A 21,398-nucleotide genomic window follows, 5' to 3' on the forward strand; every position below is an offset into this window, starting at 1 on the left:
AATGGGAAAGACAGGGAGAGTTATTAGGGTTATATACATCATAAAACTTTCCTTGTTTTTTTTTTTTAAATGAAGTAGTTGTGAGGTTGACGATATTGAATAATCAGTAAAAAAAAAAAAAGCTGAAAAAATGGTAGAAAGCCTTAGTTCAGCTCTGTCCCCCCCCTTTTATCAGAAAAAATACATTTGGTGTCCTTTTTTTTCCCTTCTTCTTTCTTTCTTTTTCCTTTTTTTTTTTTTTTTGACAAACCATGCTTTTTGTGAGGGAAGTTGTGATCACGCCTTCCTATTGGCTAGGGCAACATGAGCTCAAGTTGCTAGAGGCTACCACATGAAAGTATCTGTGTTAGGGAGGGCTGACAGGGGGTGGGGACAGAGAAGACGATGCCTTAAGCCTCTTAGGCTCCGAGTTGTAATTTGTGAACCAACTGTGATGAAATCGAGCTGTGGACAAATCAGACGAGCCTGTCAACTTCCCAGGTGGGATTGCCTGGAGTTAATAGACAGCGCTCTGAGCCCCCAAAGCAGAAGAGCCCTCTGTGAAGGCAGAGAGCTCTCTGCTGAAGGCTTTCCAAGAATTCTCTGACATGGCAAGAAGCAGCTCAGAACCATCCTACCAGGTAGGAGACGCATGGCAGGGCAAGCAAAATGCTCCCCCTTCACAGTCTGTTTCCTGGGAATTTGAAGTGTTTGTTTCTCAGCTGAAGGCAGCACCTTTAAGATGCATTTTGCAAGCTTGCAGGCTTGGGGATGTGGAAATCATTTGCATTGCCTGCCTGAAATGTGAGGCGAGCCTGCCTAGCTCTGTTTGACAGTTCAATCTCTTTATTCCCACAGGTAATATCCCTGTTCACTTTTGCTATTGGGATCAACATCTGCCTGGGATTCACAGCAAGTCGAATTAAGAGAGCGGAAACATGGGACGAAGGCCCTCCTACAGGTAAGTGTAGTAATGATTTGAGTTTCAATCCACTTGTTAGATTGAAAACATTATACACAGGGTAACCAGAAAGCTCCTTAGGTGACTCATCTTTAAGATGATCTTGCAGGATCACTTTAGTTCTATATTTCTCTGGGATGACACAAACTCTGTCTGTAATTCAGGTGAAAAAAGTGGTTTTAGGTGGAGAACCTTTATTAATTGATCCACAATAACTAAGCCTTAACATCATTGTACTGTGAAATGTATAGCTACTGAGATACAAATCTTCTGAATGATAGGAGGGGTGGCATCAATCAAGATACCATTGCACTCACAAATTAGCCTATTGAATTGAACCCATTTTGTACAACTGTTTAAAGATAATCATAATTAGTAATAACAATAACTTCTGTTCATAGACAAAGCTAAGGCAGATGTGGTGAGAACAGGTGTTGGCTCACTGTTTTGGAGATAATTGAATCTGATTTGTTGTTATGTAATATAGAATATAGTATCTGCTTCCAGAAACTTCTGCCCTAAGAAAAAGAATGGAAACAAAAAAAAAGGTGCAGTAAACTCTTTTTAAAGCTTCAGAAATTTAGAACTTTGAGATTTATCTAAAATAGGAAGGCCTGAAAAAGCTTGATTCATTTGCAAGCCATCAAGGATTGATTCATACTTGGGTTTTCTTCTAGCAAAGGGGAAGGTAAGTTTTAATAGCCTTCCCTGACTTAGCTAACATAACCAAAGTGAAAGCGTTTCCTTTTACAATGTGCTACGCCATGAGCAGAGTGGGAATTCTTATAAAGGAGCTCCTTGTATACAGCTAGGGGGCTTGCATGACCAGGTCTTAAGCAATGAGTTGGTTAATTTCCTGGAAATTGGAGCCACCGATGGTTTGAGAATTAAAAAAAAAATACAGTTGAGGGTACTCTAGGGGGCAATATTTTCTTGATTTTTCTCTGACGTCTTAGCATGTCTGTCCGTCTTCTTCTTGTGAATTTTGTATATCTATATTTTTTTCATTGAAATTACCACCTGTCCTTGTCCAGCCAACATGGATTTTTATTATTAGACGAGTTAGGACACAAGCACTGATAGAATATTAATCTTCTTTACATCACATGAGCTATTTGACTCATGCCAGAGATGGAGAGACTAATACTTAGAAGTGGGTGAGAGAGTTGGGGGGGTGAGATTTGGGTGAGAAGTGAAGAAATAGTTCTTAAAAATTGCAACCCTGTACAGCTGCAAATGTGGTAGAGTGCTTGCCTAGTATGCATGGGGCCCTGGGTTCAATTCCTCTGCACCATATAAACAACAACAAAAAAGTCATTACAAAAATTGCAGCCCTAAGGATTCAAATGCACAAAATGAGTTGTGTTCTGTGGTGGCTAATCACTGGGCTAAAAAAGAAATCTGTTTTATTGATAGCAAGAGCCTCCTGTTAAATAACTCTTGTTAATGCTGATTTTGGCTAATAAGATGGAGCTGGCTCAAGGCACAGGTCCTTGGGCATGTGGGCCAGCTCGGGACTTGATGGCCAACGGCTGGATTTTTCCAGTGAATCTAGGGGGAGCTTTTTTTTTTCCTTCCAGTTTTAAAATGTTACTTTGGTTAAAACTGATATCAAAGAAATTAAATAATACTTTTTTGTATTGGGACTTGAACTCAGGGCCTTAGTACTTGCTAGGCAGGTGCTTTACCTTTTGAGCCACTTCACCAGTATTGAGTTTTTTTTTGAAAGATAAAGTCTTACTTTTTCACTCCACCAGCCTGGCCTGAGATAATTCCTAATTGTGCTTCACAAGTCACTGGGATGACAGGCTGTGTCACTGTGCTCAAGCCATTGGTGGAGATGGAGATTCTCAAACTATCGTGTTTTTCTTCTTTCCCTCTGGCTGGCTTTGACCAGGATCCTCTGATCACTGCTTTTCAAGTGAACCACTGCTGAAATGTTGTTTTCTTAATGAATGCATAAAATCAAGCATCCATTCCTCCCCCCATAGTTTGTGCTTTTGTGTTGTTTCAGTGTGTGTGTGTGTGTGTGTGTGTGTGTGTAGCCTGGCATTCTGGATCCTTGTAGCCTGTGGTATGATTTTCCACAAGTCATTTGTCTTCTTGTCTTCCTCTTAACTGACAATAAGGAACAGCCTAGTTTCTAGTTTCCCTTCTGGAATTAAAAAAAAAAGTTTCTAATTCTGTCCATTTTGTTTCATTGTGTGTTCTCTATGAACAAACTTGGAAAGTATATATTAGATTCATTTCTCCTTTAAAACATTTTGTGTATGATACATCATTTCCAGTGATAAGAAATATTAAGAACATTGTCAGTGTTACTCTGGAAAGGTAGTACATTCTGCATTCAAATCTGTAAATTAGATAGACAAATACATTACAAAACATTTGCTACTGCAATTGTTTAATAAAAACATTGATTATCTTTGTTCTTTATAATAGTGATAGGCATTTCTTAGTTAAATTTCTACCTGTAGCAAGCTTAGTCTCAAGATGTAATTGAAATCTGAGTTTTAGGGTTTTGGTATGCCTGCATATTTTATTTATTTGCTTTATGTAGCTCAACTGCTCTTTTGACACTATGGTTAATTTCTCCAGAAGGAAAAAAAAAGACCAAAGATATTCTTTGGAAACTGGATGAAAGCATAGGGCAGAGAGTTTTTTTTAATCTATTAAAAAATGCTATATATACTTCGAAAGAATGTTTCCTGTGTAATACATGTAATTGATCATTCTAAATGTGAGCAGATCTTTCATGCATGTATGAGAATAAGACCCTAGGAGGGAAAATACTCATTCCTATTTTCCACAATATCTTTAGGCTCCCAAGCCCAGAGAGGTCACATTCATATATGGGCAGCTGCAGCCTGGTCAGAACATAGAACTTCTTGTTTGGTAACTGGAGTGCCTTGGAGCTCCTCCACAAGAGCAGAGGATGATCTGCATGCATGTGTACCCTCCCTGCTGTACTATGGACTGAGGTGTTGTTTCAAGGCTGTGACATTGCAAGCAAACTCATGATTAATTAACTAGCTTGGTAGCTGGATTGATTGTCAGAATGGAATAGACCTTCTACTTTTGCAGCATAGGCTTGTAAAAGATCTATAGATTTATTAGGAGGTATGAAATGAGCAGAGTAAATTATAATCTTTTTGGGACTTACATAAGGGACAGTAGGACAAATGAGGCCACAGAAATTAATTTCCTGTTCTTTTTCTTGTTGTTGTTGATAGTGGTTGAACTCAGAGCCTCACACTTGTCAGGCAGACATTCTACTATGTGAGGCACTCCATTCCCTGTAAGTGTTAATTAGTTTTGAGACAGTGCCTTGATTTCTGACTGGACCAGCCAGGACTGTGATCCTCCTATTAGTTTTGCTGCATTTCTGGGGTTACAGGCGAAATTGGCTGCACTTAACCATGGAGTCTTATGAGATTTTTGTTGTTGTTGTTACTCCTCAGACTAGTCTTGAACTGCAAATCAGTTCCTACATAACTAGGATTACAGAAGTTAACTTTCAAGGAAAGTTGACAGCTTTGTTCTGAGTGTCTGATGCGTTGCTTGATTCACACAGGTGTTGGACAGTCACACACATTTGTGTGTACACTTTTGCAGCATCACTGGGGACTCTACTTTATACAAGCTTTTGACTTGCAAATTCTTCCAGCCTACAAGTATAAATGGAATAGCTTCTCTACTTAATACTTGAATGACAAAGGGAAATTTGTGAGCTTGTGATTCCCTGGTTATTAGGAACTTGATTGCCCAATCCAATTTACCACTATTTTTAGTGGCTTCACAAGACAGTTTGGAAATACACTTGTAGGTAAATGTGACATAAAGTGTGCTGCTAACAATTTTATGAGAAAATAGAAAATGGTATGAGGAGTTGGTAGGCTCATGTTCATTTGATAATTGTAAGAATCTCACTCTAGCTTTGAAAGCAGAATAGAAGAAACTCTTAAGCTGATAGATAGAGCCATTATGTTTTCAGGAAAATGATCTTAGGAGCCATATTGTAGAATGCGATATTTTAGTGTTAAATCTAAGAGTTTGAGGAATTTAAGTCCATCTGATTTAGAGACTCAGGAAGGCATAGGTTTGTGTGTGTGTGTGTGTGTTGGTGGTAGGGTTTGAACTCAGAGTCTGGGTACTGTCTCTGAGCTTTTTCACTTCAGGCAAGCACTTCACCATTTTGAGCCACAATGCCACTTCTGGTTTTCTGATGGTTAATTGAAGATAAGCATCTCATGAGCTTTCCTGTCCAGGCTGGCTTTGAACCACAACCACAGATCTTGGCCTACTGAGTAGCTAGGATTATAGGTGTGAGCCACTGGTACCCAGCTTAGAAGCATTTTTTTTTTTTTTTTACCGGTCCTGGGGTTTGAACTCAGGGCCTGGGTACTGTCCCTGAGCTGCTTTTGCTTAAGGCTAGCACTCTACCACTTGAGCCACAGTGCCACTTCCAGCTTTTTCTATTTATGTGGTGCTGAGGAATCGAACCCAGGACCTCATGTGTGCAAGCCAAGCGCTCTACCACTGAGCCACCTTCCTAGCCTAGAAAAATAAAATTGTAAAACCACTTGGAAGGCCATCTTTGGGAATGGATTTTCTCCTGACAGAAAGTGACCCCAACTCCATCTTCACTGGCAGAGCTCATCATTCACTCAAATGTATCCCAAAGTTCACAAGGAGGAGAAGGAACCTTGGCATAATTGCTTTTAATAAAGGATCCGAAACTCAATTAGAAGATGAACTACAATACAATGATATGCAACACCTACTAGTTTAGTCTGTTACATGATACTGGTGTGAATTCCTTGTTATTTCATTCTAAAGCATTTGTAAATAAATGCCCCAGATAGTGTTTGCATTATCAGCTAGAAGGTTAATCAGCATGTTGTAAAATGAGGACATAATGCAGTATATGATTACCCAGAGTGGTTTACTTATATGGGAACAAATGAAGTATAGTTAGGAGAAAACCAGTGGGACTCTCACTTAAAAAGACTTGTAGACGTAAAACATTTAATTAAAAAATATTGACACTGCAATTTACATCATAGGTAATGTACACAATACATTGTATAAATGCCAGGTTTACTTATTATTTTTTAAAGGGAAGTGTAAGTTCCACTGTGGTTGAGACTTGAAGAGCCCACATTCGATCACAGTGATGTGTGGTTAGCCCCAATTGCTAAATACTTGGATCAAGTCATAGCCAGTTTTATTGCAAAAAGACCCTGCACACATTTATTTACCAATAATAGTACTTAATAGCTACCCAACAAATCATAAAGTAAAAAAACCAAGTGCCATGAGAAAAAAGAAATGTCACTCAACCTTCTGCCTGTTAGTAACCTGTCACTCAAAACCAGAGGGCCCCTCGCTGAGGCCTGTGAACAGCCCCCACTTCCCCCCTCATCCTGAGTGGGAGGTACAATGTCTTAAGTATGAATGCAGCGTGCTATAAACAATGGTGCACCAACAAAATAGTCACAAATTAAGCCAAAGTATTTACAGATTTTTACTACAAAATGCCATAAAAAGCTGCTCTATTTAAGCTTTCTCACTCTGTAATCCGGAGAGACAGCTGGATGTCTGTGGATGACTCCTTTGGTGTGGATGGCACACAGATCAGTGTTTCTCCCCCGTTCCCCCCCCCCCCACCAATGTACTCCAGTGGCCTCTTAATGAGCACCAAGGACTCTGAAACCTCAGGTTGCTGCTGAGATCCTAGATGATCTCTTTCACTAACTTCTGAAAGGCAGATTCGAGATAAGATGGTCCTTCCATTCCTGTTAATAACCAATCTCTTGAAAGTATCTAGAGTCCTGGGGCCTGTAGCTTCCCTATGGAATGAGTTCTTTTCCTGGCAGCTAGTGGCCTTTCCCACAGGGTTGGGTTGGGTCTTTCTCATCAGTGAAAGTAGGAGCAGTTGACTTGGTTGAGGTCTAAATGTTTTCAATTTTGAATACTGTCTCTCTTATTGATCATCATGCTAATTTGAAATTTCCCTTTGTGTGTGTGTGTGTGTGTGTGTGTGTGTGTGTTGGCACTGGGGCTTGAAGTCAGGGCCTTGCACTCTCCTTTGAGGGTTTTTTTGTTTGTTTATGGGACTTGAACTGAGGACCTAGGCACTGTCTCTGACTTTTTTTGCTCTTCCACTTTAAGCCACTTCCAGTTTTCAGGTGGTTAATTGAAGATAAGAGTCTCACAGTCTTTCCTGCTTGGACTGGCTTCAAACCATAATCTTCAGATCTCAGCCTCCTGAGTATCGAGGATTAGAGTTATGAGCCACCAGTGTTCCCCTTTCCTTTGGCTTTTTTGCTCAAGGCTGGCACTCTACTATTTGATCCACAGCTCCACTTCCAGCTTTTTGCTGATTAACTGGAGATAAGAGTCTCATGGTACTTTCTGACTGGGCTGGCTTTGAACCTCAATCCACAGGTCTCTGTCTCCTGAGAAGCTAGGATTCCAGGCATGAGTCCCTAGAACTTAGCTGAAAACTTCTATATTGTAGGGAAAACTGATCAAAAGCCTTGGATGCAGTTCAGTTTGGCCACAACTCTTGTCACCCATAGGGGGCAGGTGATAGAGCCAGGTTTCTCATGCAGTCTCCTGGGAGCACCCTGTGAGTGGTTTCTGGGCGTCACATTTGACTCACACTTCAAGTTGTTGCCGTTCATCCCTAGCAGTATTATCGGACTCCCCCTGGACCAACACTTCCGGATCGTGCAAGGGTAGATGCTTTGAACTTCAGGAAGTTGGCCCTCCTGAGTGTCGGTGTGACAACCTGTGTAAGAGCTACAGTAGTTGCTGCCATGACTTCGACGAGCTGTGTTTGAAGACAGGTAAGTCCCTCTCCATTCCTGGCTCTCTGCCCTGGTGCATGCCGGAGCCTCCCTCTGCTTTGGTCTATCGAAGTGTGGATTTTCTTGTTTGTTTCTTGAATGGCCGTAGATTGTATGATGAACACAGTCTGTGTGAGTGACTTACAGTCTACCGTTGGCCCAGCCATAGCGAGCTCTTTCCAGCGGCAGGCATTAGATGCTGATTTTGGAGGCATTTGTGGCCACGCTGTGGTTTACCTTCATTAGTTCCATCTCTTCCTGAAATTTCCACATTCGCTGCTTGGTCACATGACTGTGCTCATAGTGTTGGGTTAAAAAAAAACAACAACCCCAAACACCAATCCTTGTGTTCTATGCAAATAGAGCATTTTTATGAAGTTCTGTTTGGCATCCTAGTAGCTCCAAAATCTTCTTCTAAACTTTTCTTGGTTTGCTTTGCATTTTTTCTATACTGAAATAGTCCTTAGAGCATATGAACTATTGAGCAAATGCCCGAGTCATGGGGTGGGGGCTTTTGCCATCTCTTCACCCCCATTTTGAAAGTCAAACATTTTGGATGTGTGGACCAGCTTGCAACCGAACCACCACACCCCTGGGTGAACCATCCAGAGGGACGGGCGCCAACCCATTCTCAGCACCACTAGAAACAGATGCCATGGCTTCCTTGAGAATTCATTGCTTACTTATTTATTTTTTCACTTTTGTGCATGGATGATTTCTTCAAAAGCCTGACTTGTATTGTTGTTGGTATTTGTTTGATGCTTTCTAAGAAAAGATATCATTAGAAATGGAAGTATGATTTTCTTTAAGCCCCAGAACTTCATTTATATAAAATTAACTTCAACCCATTACTAATTCTGATTTGCTCTCCTACCTCCTGAAAAATAAAAAAAAGCTGCATTAGGGGATATCTATTTGTCTGTCTGTCTATCTTATTGATCTATCTATTTATACTAATATATATATCCATTCTAATATATATCCTTATATACATGTGTATAATTTAATAAATGTATATGTATGTATACATATGTATGTCCTAATAAGCCTATACATAATGCATTTTCCAGACATTTCATCACTTTTTTGGGGGGGTTGTTTTCTTCTTCCAGGTTCTTAGCTGTGAATCTGCAAACTTATGTACTGAGACCCTTGTAAAATTAAGTATATGGACACAACAGATGTTCCAGCAAAGTTCTTGTGGCTCTGAAACATTATTTCCAAATACCAGTCTGTGTTTGCATAGCACAGTGGATTTTACTAACTTCTTACATCTTGTCCATACTTGAGTATTTTGCCCCTGACAAGTTATGTCAGCCTTCCAAGTCCTGCAAAGATTAGTGCATCATGGGACTCTGGCTAAGCTTTCTCCCTGAAAGAAGCTCGAGCCTTTCTTCCTAGGTTAAGTAGACTGCAATAACATTTTATAAAATAACCCTGTGTACAAAGGCAGTGGAAGAATGAGATATCAAATAACAAAAAATGGAAGGAGGAAAGAAAAGTCTCAGGGACTCTGCTATGCCGACACAAGCACCCTAGAAACAAAGTTTCAATATAAATTCTTCCTGCTGTGTGTGTGTGTGTGTGTGTGTGTGGTGTGTGTTGTGTATGTATGTGGATTTAGTATACTATGAATGTATGCACCATGTGTATGTGTTTGTGTGTAGCAATATTTTTATCTATAAACTTTGATATATATATATATCTTCCTTTTAAATGGCTATATTAGTATTTCCTTGAACAATTCATTGAGTAATTCATCAATATTTATGTTAACTCCAATTTTGTTACTATGATGAATGCATTATAGTTTGTTGGGTTCCTTGCATGTGGTAGTATTTCCCAGTTGGAATGGAAGCCCTGTGAATATAGAGGTCATGTCTCTTCTTGGTCAATGTATCTTGAGCATAGATATAGACATAGAACATAGACATCATGGAATAAAGATTGTTGAATTTGTGACTTAACCATGGACATTTTCAATGTTTTGGATTTCAAGAGTTAGTTTGTTTTTCATGCCTATTTCCAATGAGAGTTAATAAATATCAATGAATGCCTGCCATGTGTCGGCCACAGTGTTACAGTCTTAGAGTCTACAACTGGAATTACAGTGGTGAAAAGAGCTTTGTAGTCTATGGGAGGAAAGTCAAACAAGCAGACAAATAAAAAATATAACACCGTGATGAACATGAAAAGGTTACTTTTCATCTCTCAGAAGAGTTGAACTATGAGCTATCAGTTATGGGTGCTCAGACAGGATTTCTCTATTCCCCATCCACTGACATCTGTGCCAGTAGAGACTTCTATTGGAGAGACAGCCACGTTAGGGTCATAAGTGAGAACTGTGAGTGTTTTAATGCTCCTTTATTTTCTTCCCTCCCTCTTTCCCTCCTTCCTTTCTCCCTCCTTCCTTTTCTCCCTCCTTCCTTTTCTTTCTTTCTTTCTTCCTCTTTCTTTCTTTCTCTCTCCTTAAATTTCTTTCTTTCTTTCTTTCTCTCTCTCTTTCTCTCTTTCCCTCATTCTCTCTTCCTTTCCAACCCTTCCTTCTTTATTCCATGCTTCCTTTTTCTCTTTTTCTGTCTGTCTGCCTGGCTGTCTTTCCCTCTCTCTCTCTTTCAAACCCGGGGGCTCCTACATGCTAAGCAAGTGTTGGACACTTAGCCACAGCCCCCCTTGCCCTTTATATTGCTTTATATTTTTTTAGGACTTTAACCTCAGGGTCTATCTCTGGCCATTAGAGACAATTTAGTCATGTGTTTAACTCAAGGTGATCTAAGTTTAGTAAAGATCCTTCTAAAAATATAAAAAGCAGAAAGTGGAGAAGGTTCTCGCAATGGTAGATGTGCCCATCACAAAATTCTGATACCCTATGTTTTATTGGATCCTTTAGGACAATTCAGGAATGATAGGCATACTTTGATGGCTTTTCTGGCTTCTCTTTTCCCCCAAAGAGGTCAATTGTACTTTGACTGTGCCCTCTGATTTGAAAAATTAGAAATTCAACTTATCTGTGAGTGCTCTAAACATCTTCTCAGCCTCTGGCTGACTGAAATTGCACAAGCTGAGTCAGTGGTGTGGTGTTTGAGCCTTTTCGTTGGAAGCTCTTGGAAGCAATCGTGGCCTCTTTCGTTCAGTTTGTGCACAGCAGCAAAAGTGTTTTATTGTGATGATTTCAGCTCGTGGCTGGGAATGTACTAAGGACAGATGTGGAGAAGTACGAAATGAGGAAAACGCTTGTCACTGCTCTGAAGACTGCTTGGCCCGGGGAGACTGCTGCACCAATTACCAAGTGGTTTGCAAAGGTACAAGACTTGGATTGGCTTCAGATTTGACTTCTTTAATTGGGATTAACCTTAAAGGGTTTCAACTCAACATGTCCATTTCTAAGTGCAGCACATCTTGATCTGTGTCACCTTTCATCATTCTTCCCTATCTCTCCCAACCCCACCCAGCCCTTGGAGTTAACCTGGTTCCATTTTCACATGTGTGCACTGGATATTACGACTCCATTTGCCCACCGTTTCCCTCTCTATTCATCTGCCCTCTTCCCTTTGACGCCCCCTCTCCTCCACTCCTGACCACACATGTTTCAGCTTCCTGGTATTCATGTTGAGAAATGGTAAGGTAGTTGTTGAAAGGAGTTCCACTGGAATCCTCCCCTGTGTATACCATACATTAGCCAGTTGGTGTGTGTGTATATATATATGCATGTTGGCTTCAGATCTTAAAGAATAAAAACACTTGAGAAGCTCCCAGAGCTCCTGGGTACCACGGATGCCATGTCTAGGATGGAGATTTGGGAGGAGGGAAGGAGTTGCACTGATTAATTCTCTTGTGCTGCTTTCTTACCTTTGCTTACTTCACATTTCAGTGCCCTGAAGTGATAAGAAGATAAACCGCCTTCCTCAAGTAGATTAACCCATAATCATTAAGAGCTTGCTTAAATTTTTGGTCTTGGATTTAGATCAGGTTTACTAGGAGCAGAGCCCAAGAGAGGAAGTCGATTCGTGGAGGTTATTGAAGGACTGTGGGAAGCAGGATGGGAGGGCAGGGATGGGGATGAGAACAAGGATGTGGTCCCAGGTTAAAGGCTCACCTTGGACCTGATGGCTTTGGAAAGTGAATCCCAGGGTTGCTCAGGACATGCCATTTTTGTTTGTCTTAGAGCCACCTAAAGTAAATTCTTTTTGATCATATTCATTTTCTGCAGAGAAACTGTCTTCTAGTCTGTTTTATGACGCTATAGCAAAATACTTGAAGCTGGGAGCTTTACAGGGAAAAGATGCTTATTTAGTTCGCAGTTCAGGAGGCTGAACATGCAAGCCCAGGCAGCCCATGTGTTGGTCTTTAGTGCTGTCTTTCTAGCTTCCTCCCAACAAAGCAGGTTGTGTCACAATGATGGGTTAGAAGGGAGCTGTGGGGTCCCTTAGAATAACCATTCATGTGGAAATTAATCTGACCCAAGGAAACCAAGTTTCTAGCACATGACATTTTGGGGAAGCATACCATAGCAGAAGTCTATTTTTTAAAAATCGGAGCACTTTCCTATTGTGTGTGTGTGTGTGTGTGTGTGTGTGTGTGTGTGTACTAGAACTTGAACTCAGTGCCTACACTCTTGCTTAGCTTTTTTGCTCAAAGTTGGTGTTCTACCACTTGAGCCATGCCTCTACTCTTTTTTTGCTGGTCAATATGGAGATAAGAGTCCGATTTATCTGCTTGGACTGACTTTGAACTAGAATCCTCAAGTCTGAGCCTCCTGAGTAGCTAGGATTATAGGCCTGAGCCATCAGCACCTGGATTCTGTTCTCTGTTCTTGCCTTCAGACTCAGAACAGAGGCGAGCAACTGCTCTGCTCTCAGATGTGAGTGGAAGGTAAGAGTGGAAGGTAGCCTTGGTTTTCACTTATAAATTCAACCACACCCATTGGCAAATAACCTCCATGTTGCATTTTCTCCTGGTCAACTCTGCATATCGCAAGCCTTTCTCCTTTTCTGAAGGGAAGTTGTGTCATGCTTTCTATGGCTTTGAGATCTTCAGTGGCAGGGAAAAGAATGTTCCAACTAATGGCCAAACAGTTTATTTCTGGAGGGATACAAACATGAAATTTTGTTCACTGACGCCACTGGGTTTTTTTTTTTTAATCTACAAACCATTTAGACTCCGAAGGCTTGAATAAACATCACTTGAGGTTATTAAATCTTAGCTTTCCCACCATGTATGGGTGTATTTTCAAAGCCAAACTAGACACTGGACTTTATTTCAGAATGTCTTTTTAGCCAATGTCTCATAAACAAGTATCGAACAGGGCACAGCTCCTGTGCTTGTGTTTCAGCCCTGGGTGACAGCCCTGATCAGACTTCGCTCCTGTGCTTGTGGTTCAGCCCTGGGTGACAGCCCTGATCAGACTTCGCTCCTGTGCTTGTGTTCAGCCCTGGGTGGCAGCCCTGATCAGACTTCACAGCTGGTGTTTTCACTCTTTTCCTCGCAGGAGAGTCTCATTGGGTAGATGATGATTGTGAAGAAATAAAAGCCCCTGAGTGCCCAGCTGGGTAAGTGGTTTCCAGGAGTACTATGAAGCCTCTTATCTTCAGTTAACCAGCAAAAAATTAGGAGTGGAGGTGTGGCTTAAGTGGAATTGTACCAGCCTTGTTGGAAAAAGCCAAGTAAGACCCTGGGATCTAGGCTTAGTAATAGCTCACAAAACAGTGCTCAGTCCTTCCTTCCTTTCTTTCTTTCTGTTGTGGGGCCTGAACTCTAGGCCTCGGCGCTATCACAGAGTTCTTCAGCTCAAGGCTAGTGCTCTACCACTTGAGCCACAGCCCCACTTCCAGCTTTTTTCTGCTTATGTGGTGCTGAGGAATTGAACCCAGGGCCTCATGCATGCAAGGGCAATCACTCTACCCCTCAGCCACCTTCCCAGCCCGTGCTCAGTTATTTCTAAATGAAAAGAGGTCTGTGGAGAAGAAGCTTGGTCAGTGACAAGAGTCATGACTATAGTCAACCCTTCTGTAGCATGGTCCTAAATGCTTTTATGCAGCTCATTTGAAATATGCTTCATTTCTCATGGGCTTCAAATAAACTGAAACATGCTAAATAGGACTCAGACTATTAGAAAAATAATCTGAACCATGTGTTAATGTTCTCAAGTCTGATTGGTCCATGCATCTTTAGACAATCACAAAGGATCATTTAATCAGATCCTGGCCTGGGTAGATAAAGAATTTTATCCTTTGTTGATGTATTATTATTATCACTATTATTATTATTATTTAGAGATCTTCATAAGGTGTTATTTTTGAAATTATTTTATTAAGCTCAAAAGAATGTGTTTATAAGTGTTTTGATTTAGTGGTAGACATGTTAGCAATTGCCTGCTCATTAATTAATATTTTCTTTTATTTTTTTTGTCAGTTGTGGGGTTTGAGCTCGGGGCCTGGGCACTGTCCCTGAGCTCTTTTGTTGAAGGTTAGAACTCTTCCACTTTGAGCCACAGTACCACTTCTGGTTTTCTGGTGGTTTATTGGAGATAAGAGTCTCGTGACCTTTCCTTCCTGGGCTGTCTTTGATCCATGATCTCAGATCTCAGCCTCCTGAGTAGCTAGGATTACAGGCGTGAGCCACTAACACCTAGCTATATATTCATATTTTCAATGAATATTTATTAAAATCCTACTCTGGGTCCATAATACAGAGAAACAGGTGGCACACAGGTGTTATTGAAATTTGTGAGGAAGAGAAACATTATTTCAATAAAATGTACAATGATGTAACTATGAGTGATAGAAGAGGTAGAAATTAATATTTAAAGGAACTCAGAAGCATGAGCAACTAAACACTATGGAAGAGGGAATTTTAAGCTGAGTTTTAAAGAATGCATAGGTGTTTTCTATGGCAAATGAGAGACTACATATTTTATGCAGACACGACTAGATTTTTAACAAGATTATATTGTAGCCTTATGTGTAAGGCAACAGGTCACATCAGAGAGATAGTAAAGGCCCCACATCCTTTCTTGTAGCCACCTGTGACTTCCATCATTTCCCTCTGGATTTCAGTTGCCTCAAAGGTTGTGTGTCTGGAAGTCCAGGCCTGACCTGCCACCATCCTCTCTTAAAGACTCATCTTAGAAGTTATGGGTCCCAATGATTGAGAGGGATGGCAATGAAAACTGTGCAAAGACTTGTTCTGAGGCTTAACCCATTGCTGTTGAAGGTTTGCTCGCCCTCCATTGATCATCTTCTCTGTGGATGGCTTCCGAGCGTCGTACATGAAGAAAGGCAGCAAGGTCATGCCTAACATCGAGAAGCTTCGTAAGTGTGACCGTCCATACCAGTTAGGTCTTGGCAGTGGACTTGGAGATCAGGATCTGCTGATTGGAAACACAACAACGGAATGATGATGTCTACCGTGGGTTTTATATGTTAACTGATTCCTGTTGATTCTCTGGCCCTAATGTCTGACATGCTTGTTCCAGGGTCCTGTGGTACACATTCTCCTTACATGAGGCCCGTGTACCCTACAAAAACCTTCCCTAACTTGTACACTTTGGCCACAGTAAGTATTTATCTTAAATGATGTATGTTCAAAGAAATCTTTCTTCTTCCTTTCTTATCTGTGTCAACTGTTCACAGCAACTGCCTTTTACAACTTGATGAGTGACTGAACTTAATTGCTCCCTTAGAACTGAAGCCTTTATGAGATGTAACTCTGCCTGGACACACACACACACACACACACACACACACACACACACTCTCACATTAAACCTCTCTCACACACACACACACACACACACACACACACACACACACTCTCACATTAAACCTCTCAAACTCCAGAGGGCCTGCTATTCCTCTCTGAACTTCAGGACTATTGTGTGTGTGTCTATGTGTGTATGTTTTGTTTGCATTGCATTTACAAATACACATATGTTTATACACACTGACTCTTTTTTTTGGGGGGGGGTCTGGTTGTGGAGCCTGAACTCTGGGCCTGGGCACTGTCCCTCAGCTCTTCAGCTCAAGGCTAGCGCTCTACCACTTGAGCCACAGTGCCACTTCCAGCTTTTTTCTTTTTGCTTATGTGGTGCTGAGGAATCGAACCCAGGGCCTCATGCATGCAAGGCAAGCACTCTACCACTGAGCCACCTTCCCAGCTCCCACACTGACTCTTTAACATTATATATAATACATTTTATGTTGTTAACCTAAAAAATTAGCTGTTAATACATTGCTCAATTAGGTGTTAATTCATTGCTCATTTTGTAACCTGCTGAAGTAAACTCCATGGAACTATTTTTGGGTTTATACCTTGTTTATATCTTGATGTTTTTAAGAGAAATTAATCTTGATTGCAATCCAGATTTGAGCAAAAAGAAACAACAATGTTAAGGTTCCTTATCTGTGTCACTTCTTCCGGTGCAATAGTTCTTGCTATGTAATGACAGACATATACTGCCAGAGAACACTAACCAAAATTTCCCATCACCATGGTAGTGCCAATGCTAATATTTGCGTTCTCTGTGTTTTCATTAATTTTTTGGGTGCCATAAATTTTACTTTACCTTCTTCTTTCAAACACAGTCTCCTTGTTGTTCCTTCTCCTCCTCCTCCTCCTCTTCTTATTTTTCTTCCTCCTCCTCCTCCTTTTCCTCCTCCTCCTTCTCTTCCTCCTCTTCTTCTTCCTCCTTCCCTTCCTCTTCCTCTCCTTTCCTTCCTTCTTCCCTCCTCTCTTTCCTTCATTCCTTCTTCCCCCCTCCTTTTTTCCCCTTATTGTGGTTTGAAGGAAGAAATTGAATTTAACTTTAAAAAGGCAAAGTAATATTTGGAAATGGAAGAATCTTTGGAGATGTACACATAAATGTCAAACTAATGAAAAGTTGTTATTTTATTAAGTTACAACAGCTAAAAACAATTATTTACTTTATTAGAGTTATGACGTTTCTCCAGTGACTTATAAATAAGTAGCTGATATTTATATTTGCTTAGGACTGAGGTATGGTAACACACTATATGTATCTTAACTGCTTTTGGAAATTATTATAAAACCTGTGATAGGAAGGTTTGTAACAGAACAGATACATGCAAGTTATGGTATTGTGTTTTTAACAAGAAATTTGCTTTATCTCAAGGGTCTGTATCCAGAATCCCACGGGATTGTTGGCAACTCCATGTATGACCCTGTGTTCGATGCCACCTTCCATCTCCGAGGACGGGAGAAATTTAATCACAGGTGGTGGGGGGGTCAGCCGGTAAGTTTTGCATTTTGAGTGTGTATGTGCTGTGAAATGTATCATCTCTGAATTTGCTACCTGAGAAAAATATGTAATGAACTCATACTTGGAAATATTTGTCTTTTGATGTCGTATATACATGTACATATGGGTAATATGCATAGGTAAGGTAATGCATTTACTTGTGTGGACATACAGTTCACATGCTGACACACAAATTTGTCCCCATGTACATATGTAAGAGTGGGAGATGATAACCGTCTTTCCCCAGGATGTTACTGGTAGAAATGCCACCGTGAGTTTCAGAAACATTTTGAAGGACTATATAGTCAGATATGATTAATTGATCAGATTTGGGGATACAGAGAAAAAACAAAATGAATAATTATATCTCTCCTGATATTTTGGACCGTAATAAGCAGAAATGGTGACGTTTGCTAGAAAAGAGGAACTCACTGCAGCCCATGGTAACTCCATGACGTCTTTTAATTAATCCCGTTGTGAAATTATGCAAGTTAACTCTAACAAGTAGATGTCTATCAATTAACACTCTCTGATCAAATGGCTGGGAAAAGCACCAAAAGGTGCTTTCCTGGGAGGGTGAAAGATTAGGCAACTTTGGTCAGCCTTGAGCAATGTAGTGACATAAGAGCTGAGGTAGCTGAAGGTGTAGCACTGGGCTTGAGAACTCGAGTTTGGAATCACCAAAGGCGCTCTCCCCGCAGACACAGTCACCCAGAGTCGTGTAGAGAGGATGAGAATTGACTCTATGCCATGCAAATAAACACATAAACACAGAAAGACCTAGAAAACTCTCTTTACAATAGATATTCTGATTTTGTTGTCTTTATTCCGGCTGGACTTCCAGAAGTATATGACAACCTAGGCTGCCGATCATACTGAAATTTTTCAACCAAGTTTACTATAAAAGATAATCAATGGGTAACAAAATGATGGGTATTCGAACTCAAACAGGCAGTTGTGAGTTGGTCTTTTGTAATAATTTTAGCATGGAAGTCACCTTGCCCTATGAAGCACAGAGATCGTAGCGGTGAATAGTAATTCTATCTAATTGGATCACCTTTTGCTTGGTGTTGACGTAAGGTTTCCTCTGGGTTAGCATGAGTCACAGCAGAAGAGTCCACAGATTTATGAACTTGTGAAGACCAGAGCTGAGGGGAATGCTAACTTACCCATGAAGCAAAGCTTATTTCGGCTCTGATGCCTCATTCCTCACCGACGCTCCAAAGTTGACACATTTGACCAGTCTTCTAATGCTGACCAAGACTGTGGGGGAAAGGGATTTGTATTTATGTCCACCATCTTTATCAGGATGGGCATGGTTAAAATTCTAAAGCCCATTGCAACTATAACTTAAAAGATCCATTTTATTGACATTTATTGACCTATTGAGCAAATATATAGGCAGAAACTGAGAAATATGATAAAACACAATTAATAAAACTTGCTCAGGCATGTATACAAACCACTGAGTCTTGTACAATTCACAAAGTCGCTAGTGAGAAAATAATTGGAGTAAAGAAAATATTTATAAAAATCTTAGACTGGTAATTAAATTTATTTTTACTGAATGACTAAATGTAATACATTTGGCCAAATATCATGAGGCACCAGATTAAATGGTGAATAAGCTACTTCTTATCCTTGTTTAAAACCTACACGGGAGTGAGACAGTTTACTGTGTTCATCTGAGATTTTAATGCACTGTTTTTGTTGTTTTTTTTTAAGCAAGGTTTGGCTATGTAGCCCAGGCTGACCTTGAGTTTGTGCTCCTCCTGCTTTGTCTTCCAAGTGCTAGGATTACAGGAATGAGCCACCATGCCTAACTTCACCTGCATATTTGAATTTCACTATTAGTCTTCCAAAGATAATTTCCCTACTTTAATTTCTTCTTTTTAAAATGCAGATATAGGTATTTTAGCAAACTCTTAATCTGCTTTGAATTTGCTCACCTTCAGGATGTACTATTAGAGATCATCATTCACTGTTCACTGGCCGACCCTGCACATAGAGTTCCTTCTATGTGTTCCTTTGAAAATTCCCTTAGCTATAACCCTGCAATTTTGGATAGAGAACTCAGTGAAGTGGTTTAATGATGTCGGATCTTAAGGTCTAATCCAAAGCCTGGCGCAGTTAGGTGTGCCCCGGCTCTGCTGAACTTTCTTCTCAGGTGGACTTTACCTGTGCAGCCTCTAGGGTAGGCCATCCTTGAGAACAGCATTTCTCCCCCTCCCCCACCCCTTCTCTTCTTCCTTCTCCTTTTTGCCACACAAAAACTCTACCCCAGTCTTATGTGTGCATGTGTGTATGTATGTGCACATGCATGCATGTGTGCAAGTGTGTGTATTTTCCAGATAGAATCTCATGCTTTTGTCCTGATGACCTAAAACCACCTCTCCAGTAGCTCAGATTACAGATGTGAAACATCACCCCTAGCTCAGGAGTCCATCTCCGGAGTGTTGGCAGTTCGATGGCCATCTTTCAGCAGCTTTGCTGTCACCTGCTCCTTGCCATAACCCCCGCCGTGATGTGTGTGCCGCACCCCTGCCTGGACCTCACATCCGCAGCGTCTCCTGATTCTCAGGGACGACTTACTTCTTCTGCACATGCTCAGCTGCCTCCGGCCTCTCTGGATTCTAGTTACCCTTGCGCTGTGATTTTGAATGCAAAAGAAAAAAAATGGAAAAGAACTGCTAAGAGAGACTACAATCATATTTCTATTTAAAAAGTATAGTTTGCTTATTCTTTTTCAAAGCTTCTCTTTTTGTCATACAGTGGATTCCAATGAAGAAGTTTAATTTATTCCTGAAATCATAGCAAGAGGACACAACGTTATTCCCCTTTGTTCTGTTTTGAAATGTAATATTTAGGGCATCCGTGTTGAAAGTTGGGTCCCCAGATACAACAGAGCAATGACTGAATTTTGGGGATTAAAGGTGAAAAGCCTAACTCTGTTTTCTTAGATCCTTTGCTTTGCTTGGCTTTTTAAATAACCTGTGAGGAAATTTATCTTTGCATTCAAAAATCAGAGAGGCTAGAACTCTGATTTCTCTGAATGAAGAAGAAAATAGCAAGTCCTGCCTCTCTTCTCTGTCTTTTGTACAGTCCTAGAAAGCTGTTTTTACTTTCTTTCTTTCTTGTTTTTTGAGCAATGTTTTAGCGATTCCTTTTTTCTCTTGGGAATTATTATACACACGTACATATTCCTTTGCAGAATATATACCACAAAAATATATACTTCAGAATATACATATACACACATATATAGGTATATATTACGCATATATTCTGCAAAGAATTCCTAAAGCAATGATAGAACTTAAGAACTTCAGTGTAAATCTTGAAGCATCTGTTAAACCTTGATAGCTTCTTTTAACATTTTTAATGTTTTTGTTGGTGTTCATTTCAAGTGTTCTTGGTTATTTGTTTGTATTTTGTTCTTCTTACCATGCTTCTCGATCTTTTAGAATATAAGATCAGAATATGTCTCTACCAAGAAGTAAGGAGAATTTTCTTGCTCTTTTTCCCCCAATAAAGATCCACAGACCTCCGTCCCCTTCCACCCCTACCCCCTATCTTTTTTTTGTCAGTTGTGGGCTTGAACTTGGAGCTTGGGTGCTGTTCCTGAGCTCTTTTGCTCAAGACTAATGCTCTACCACTTTGAGCCACAGTGCTACTTCCAGTTTTCCATGAGACTTTCCTGTCCAGGCTGGCTTTGAACTGTGATCCTCAGATCTCAGCCTCCTGAGTGCTAGGGTTACAGGAGTAAGCTACCAGTGCCCGGCTTTCTTCCACCCTTTTGAGATAAGGTCTTTCTAGTTATACCAGCATGGCCAGAACATATTCTGTATGTAGCCCAGAATTGTCTTGAGCTCTTAATCCTCCTGCTTCTAAGTACTGAGACAGCAGTCATGTAATTCCAGTCCTTATTAGAAAGACACTTCTTGACCTTTACATTTTCTTTATCATTTACATTTTAGTTCTTATTTTCTGATGTTAATTCCCCAATGCATTTTTAGAAAATACAGAAAAGTATAAAGAAGAAAGTAGTTTTCTATCCGAATAAATAATTCATGCTGATAAAAATTGCAGGCTCTTTCCTATCACACAGTAGCATATTGGATTGTTTAGTCAGGAGTATTCTTGGTTGGGAGGCCTGGGAGAGGAGGAGTACCATGAAAGTACAGAGGATAAACATGGGCTGCGGAGGGGCAGGCTTCAGGCCTCAGCCAGCTGGTGACCAGTCTTGGTCAGCTAGATTACCTTGGGCAGAAAGGGATTGGATTTAGCCTTGCAGCTTTGGCCTGTTCCTCTCCTTCCCCCAGGGTTCCAGTCCTTCTTGTATTTCCTT

General features: G+C 40.6%; 1 protein-coding gene across 1 annotated transcript in view; it reads left to right on the forward strand.

Annotated features, from left to right (window-relative positions):
* The first annotated feature begins 517 nt into the window (after positions 1-517).
* The window catches only part of Enpp2 (ectonucleotide pyrophosphatase/phosphodiesterase 2), a 77,002-nt gene continuing 56,121 nt past the window's right edge, over positions 518-21,398 (forward strand). The window contains exons 1-8 of the mRNA XM_013032231.1: positions 518-620; positions 838-940; positions 7,636-7,794; positions 10,971-11,096; positions 13,283-13,343; positions 15,007-15,104; positions 15,269-15,348; positions 16,925-17,044. Of these exons, the coding sequence (XP_012887685.1) occupies positions 588-620; positions 838-940; positions 7,636-7,794; positions 10,971-11,096; positions 13,283-13,343; positions 15,007-15,104; positions 15,269-15,348; positions 16,925-17,044 (780 nt within the window). The 5' untranslated portion in view covers positions 518-587. The remainder of the gene's footprint in view (positions 621-837; positions 941-7,635; positions 7,795-10,970; positions 11,097-13,282; positions 13,344-15,006; positions 15,105-15,268; positions 15,349-16,924; positions 17,045-21,398) is intronic.

Source organism: Dipodomys ordii, unplaced genomic scaffold (assembly GCF_000151885.1).
Source record: "Dipodomys ordii isolate 6190 unplaced genomic scaffold, Dord_2.0 Scaffold151, whole genome shotgun sequence".
Taxonomy (NCBI): Eukaryota; Metazoa; Chordata; class Mammalia; order Rodentia; family Heteromyidae; genus Dipodomys; species Dipodomys ordii.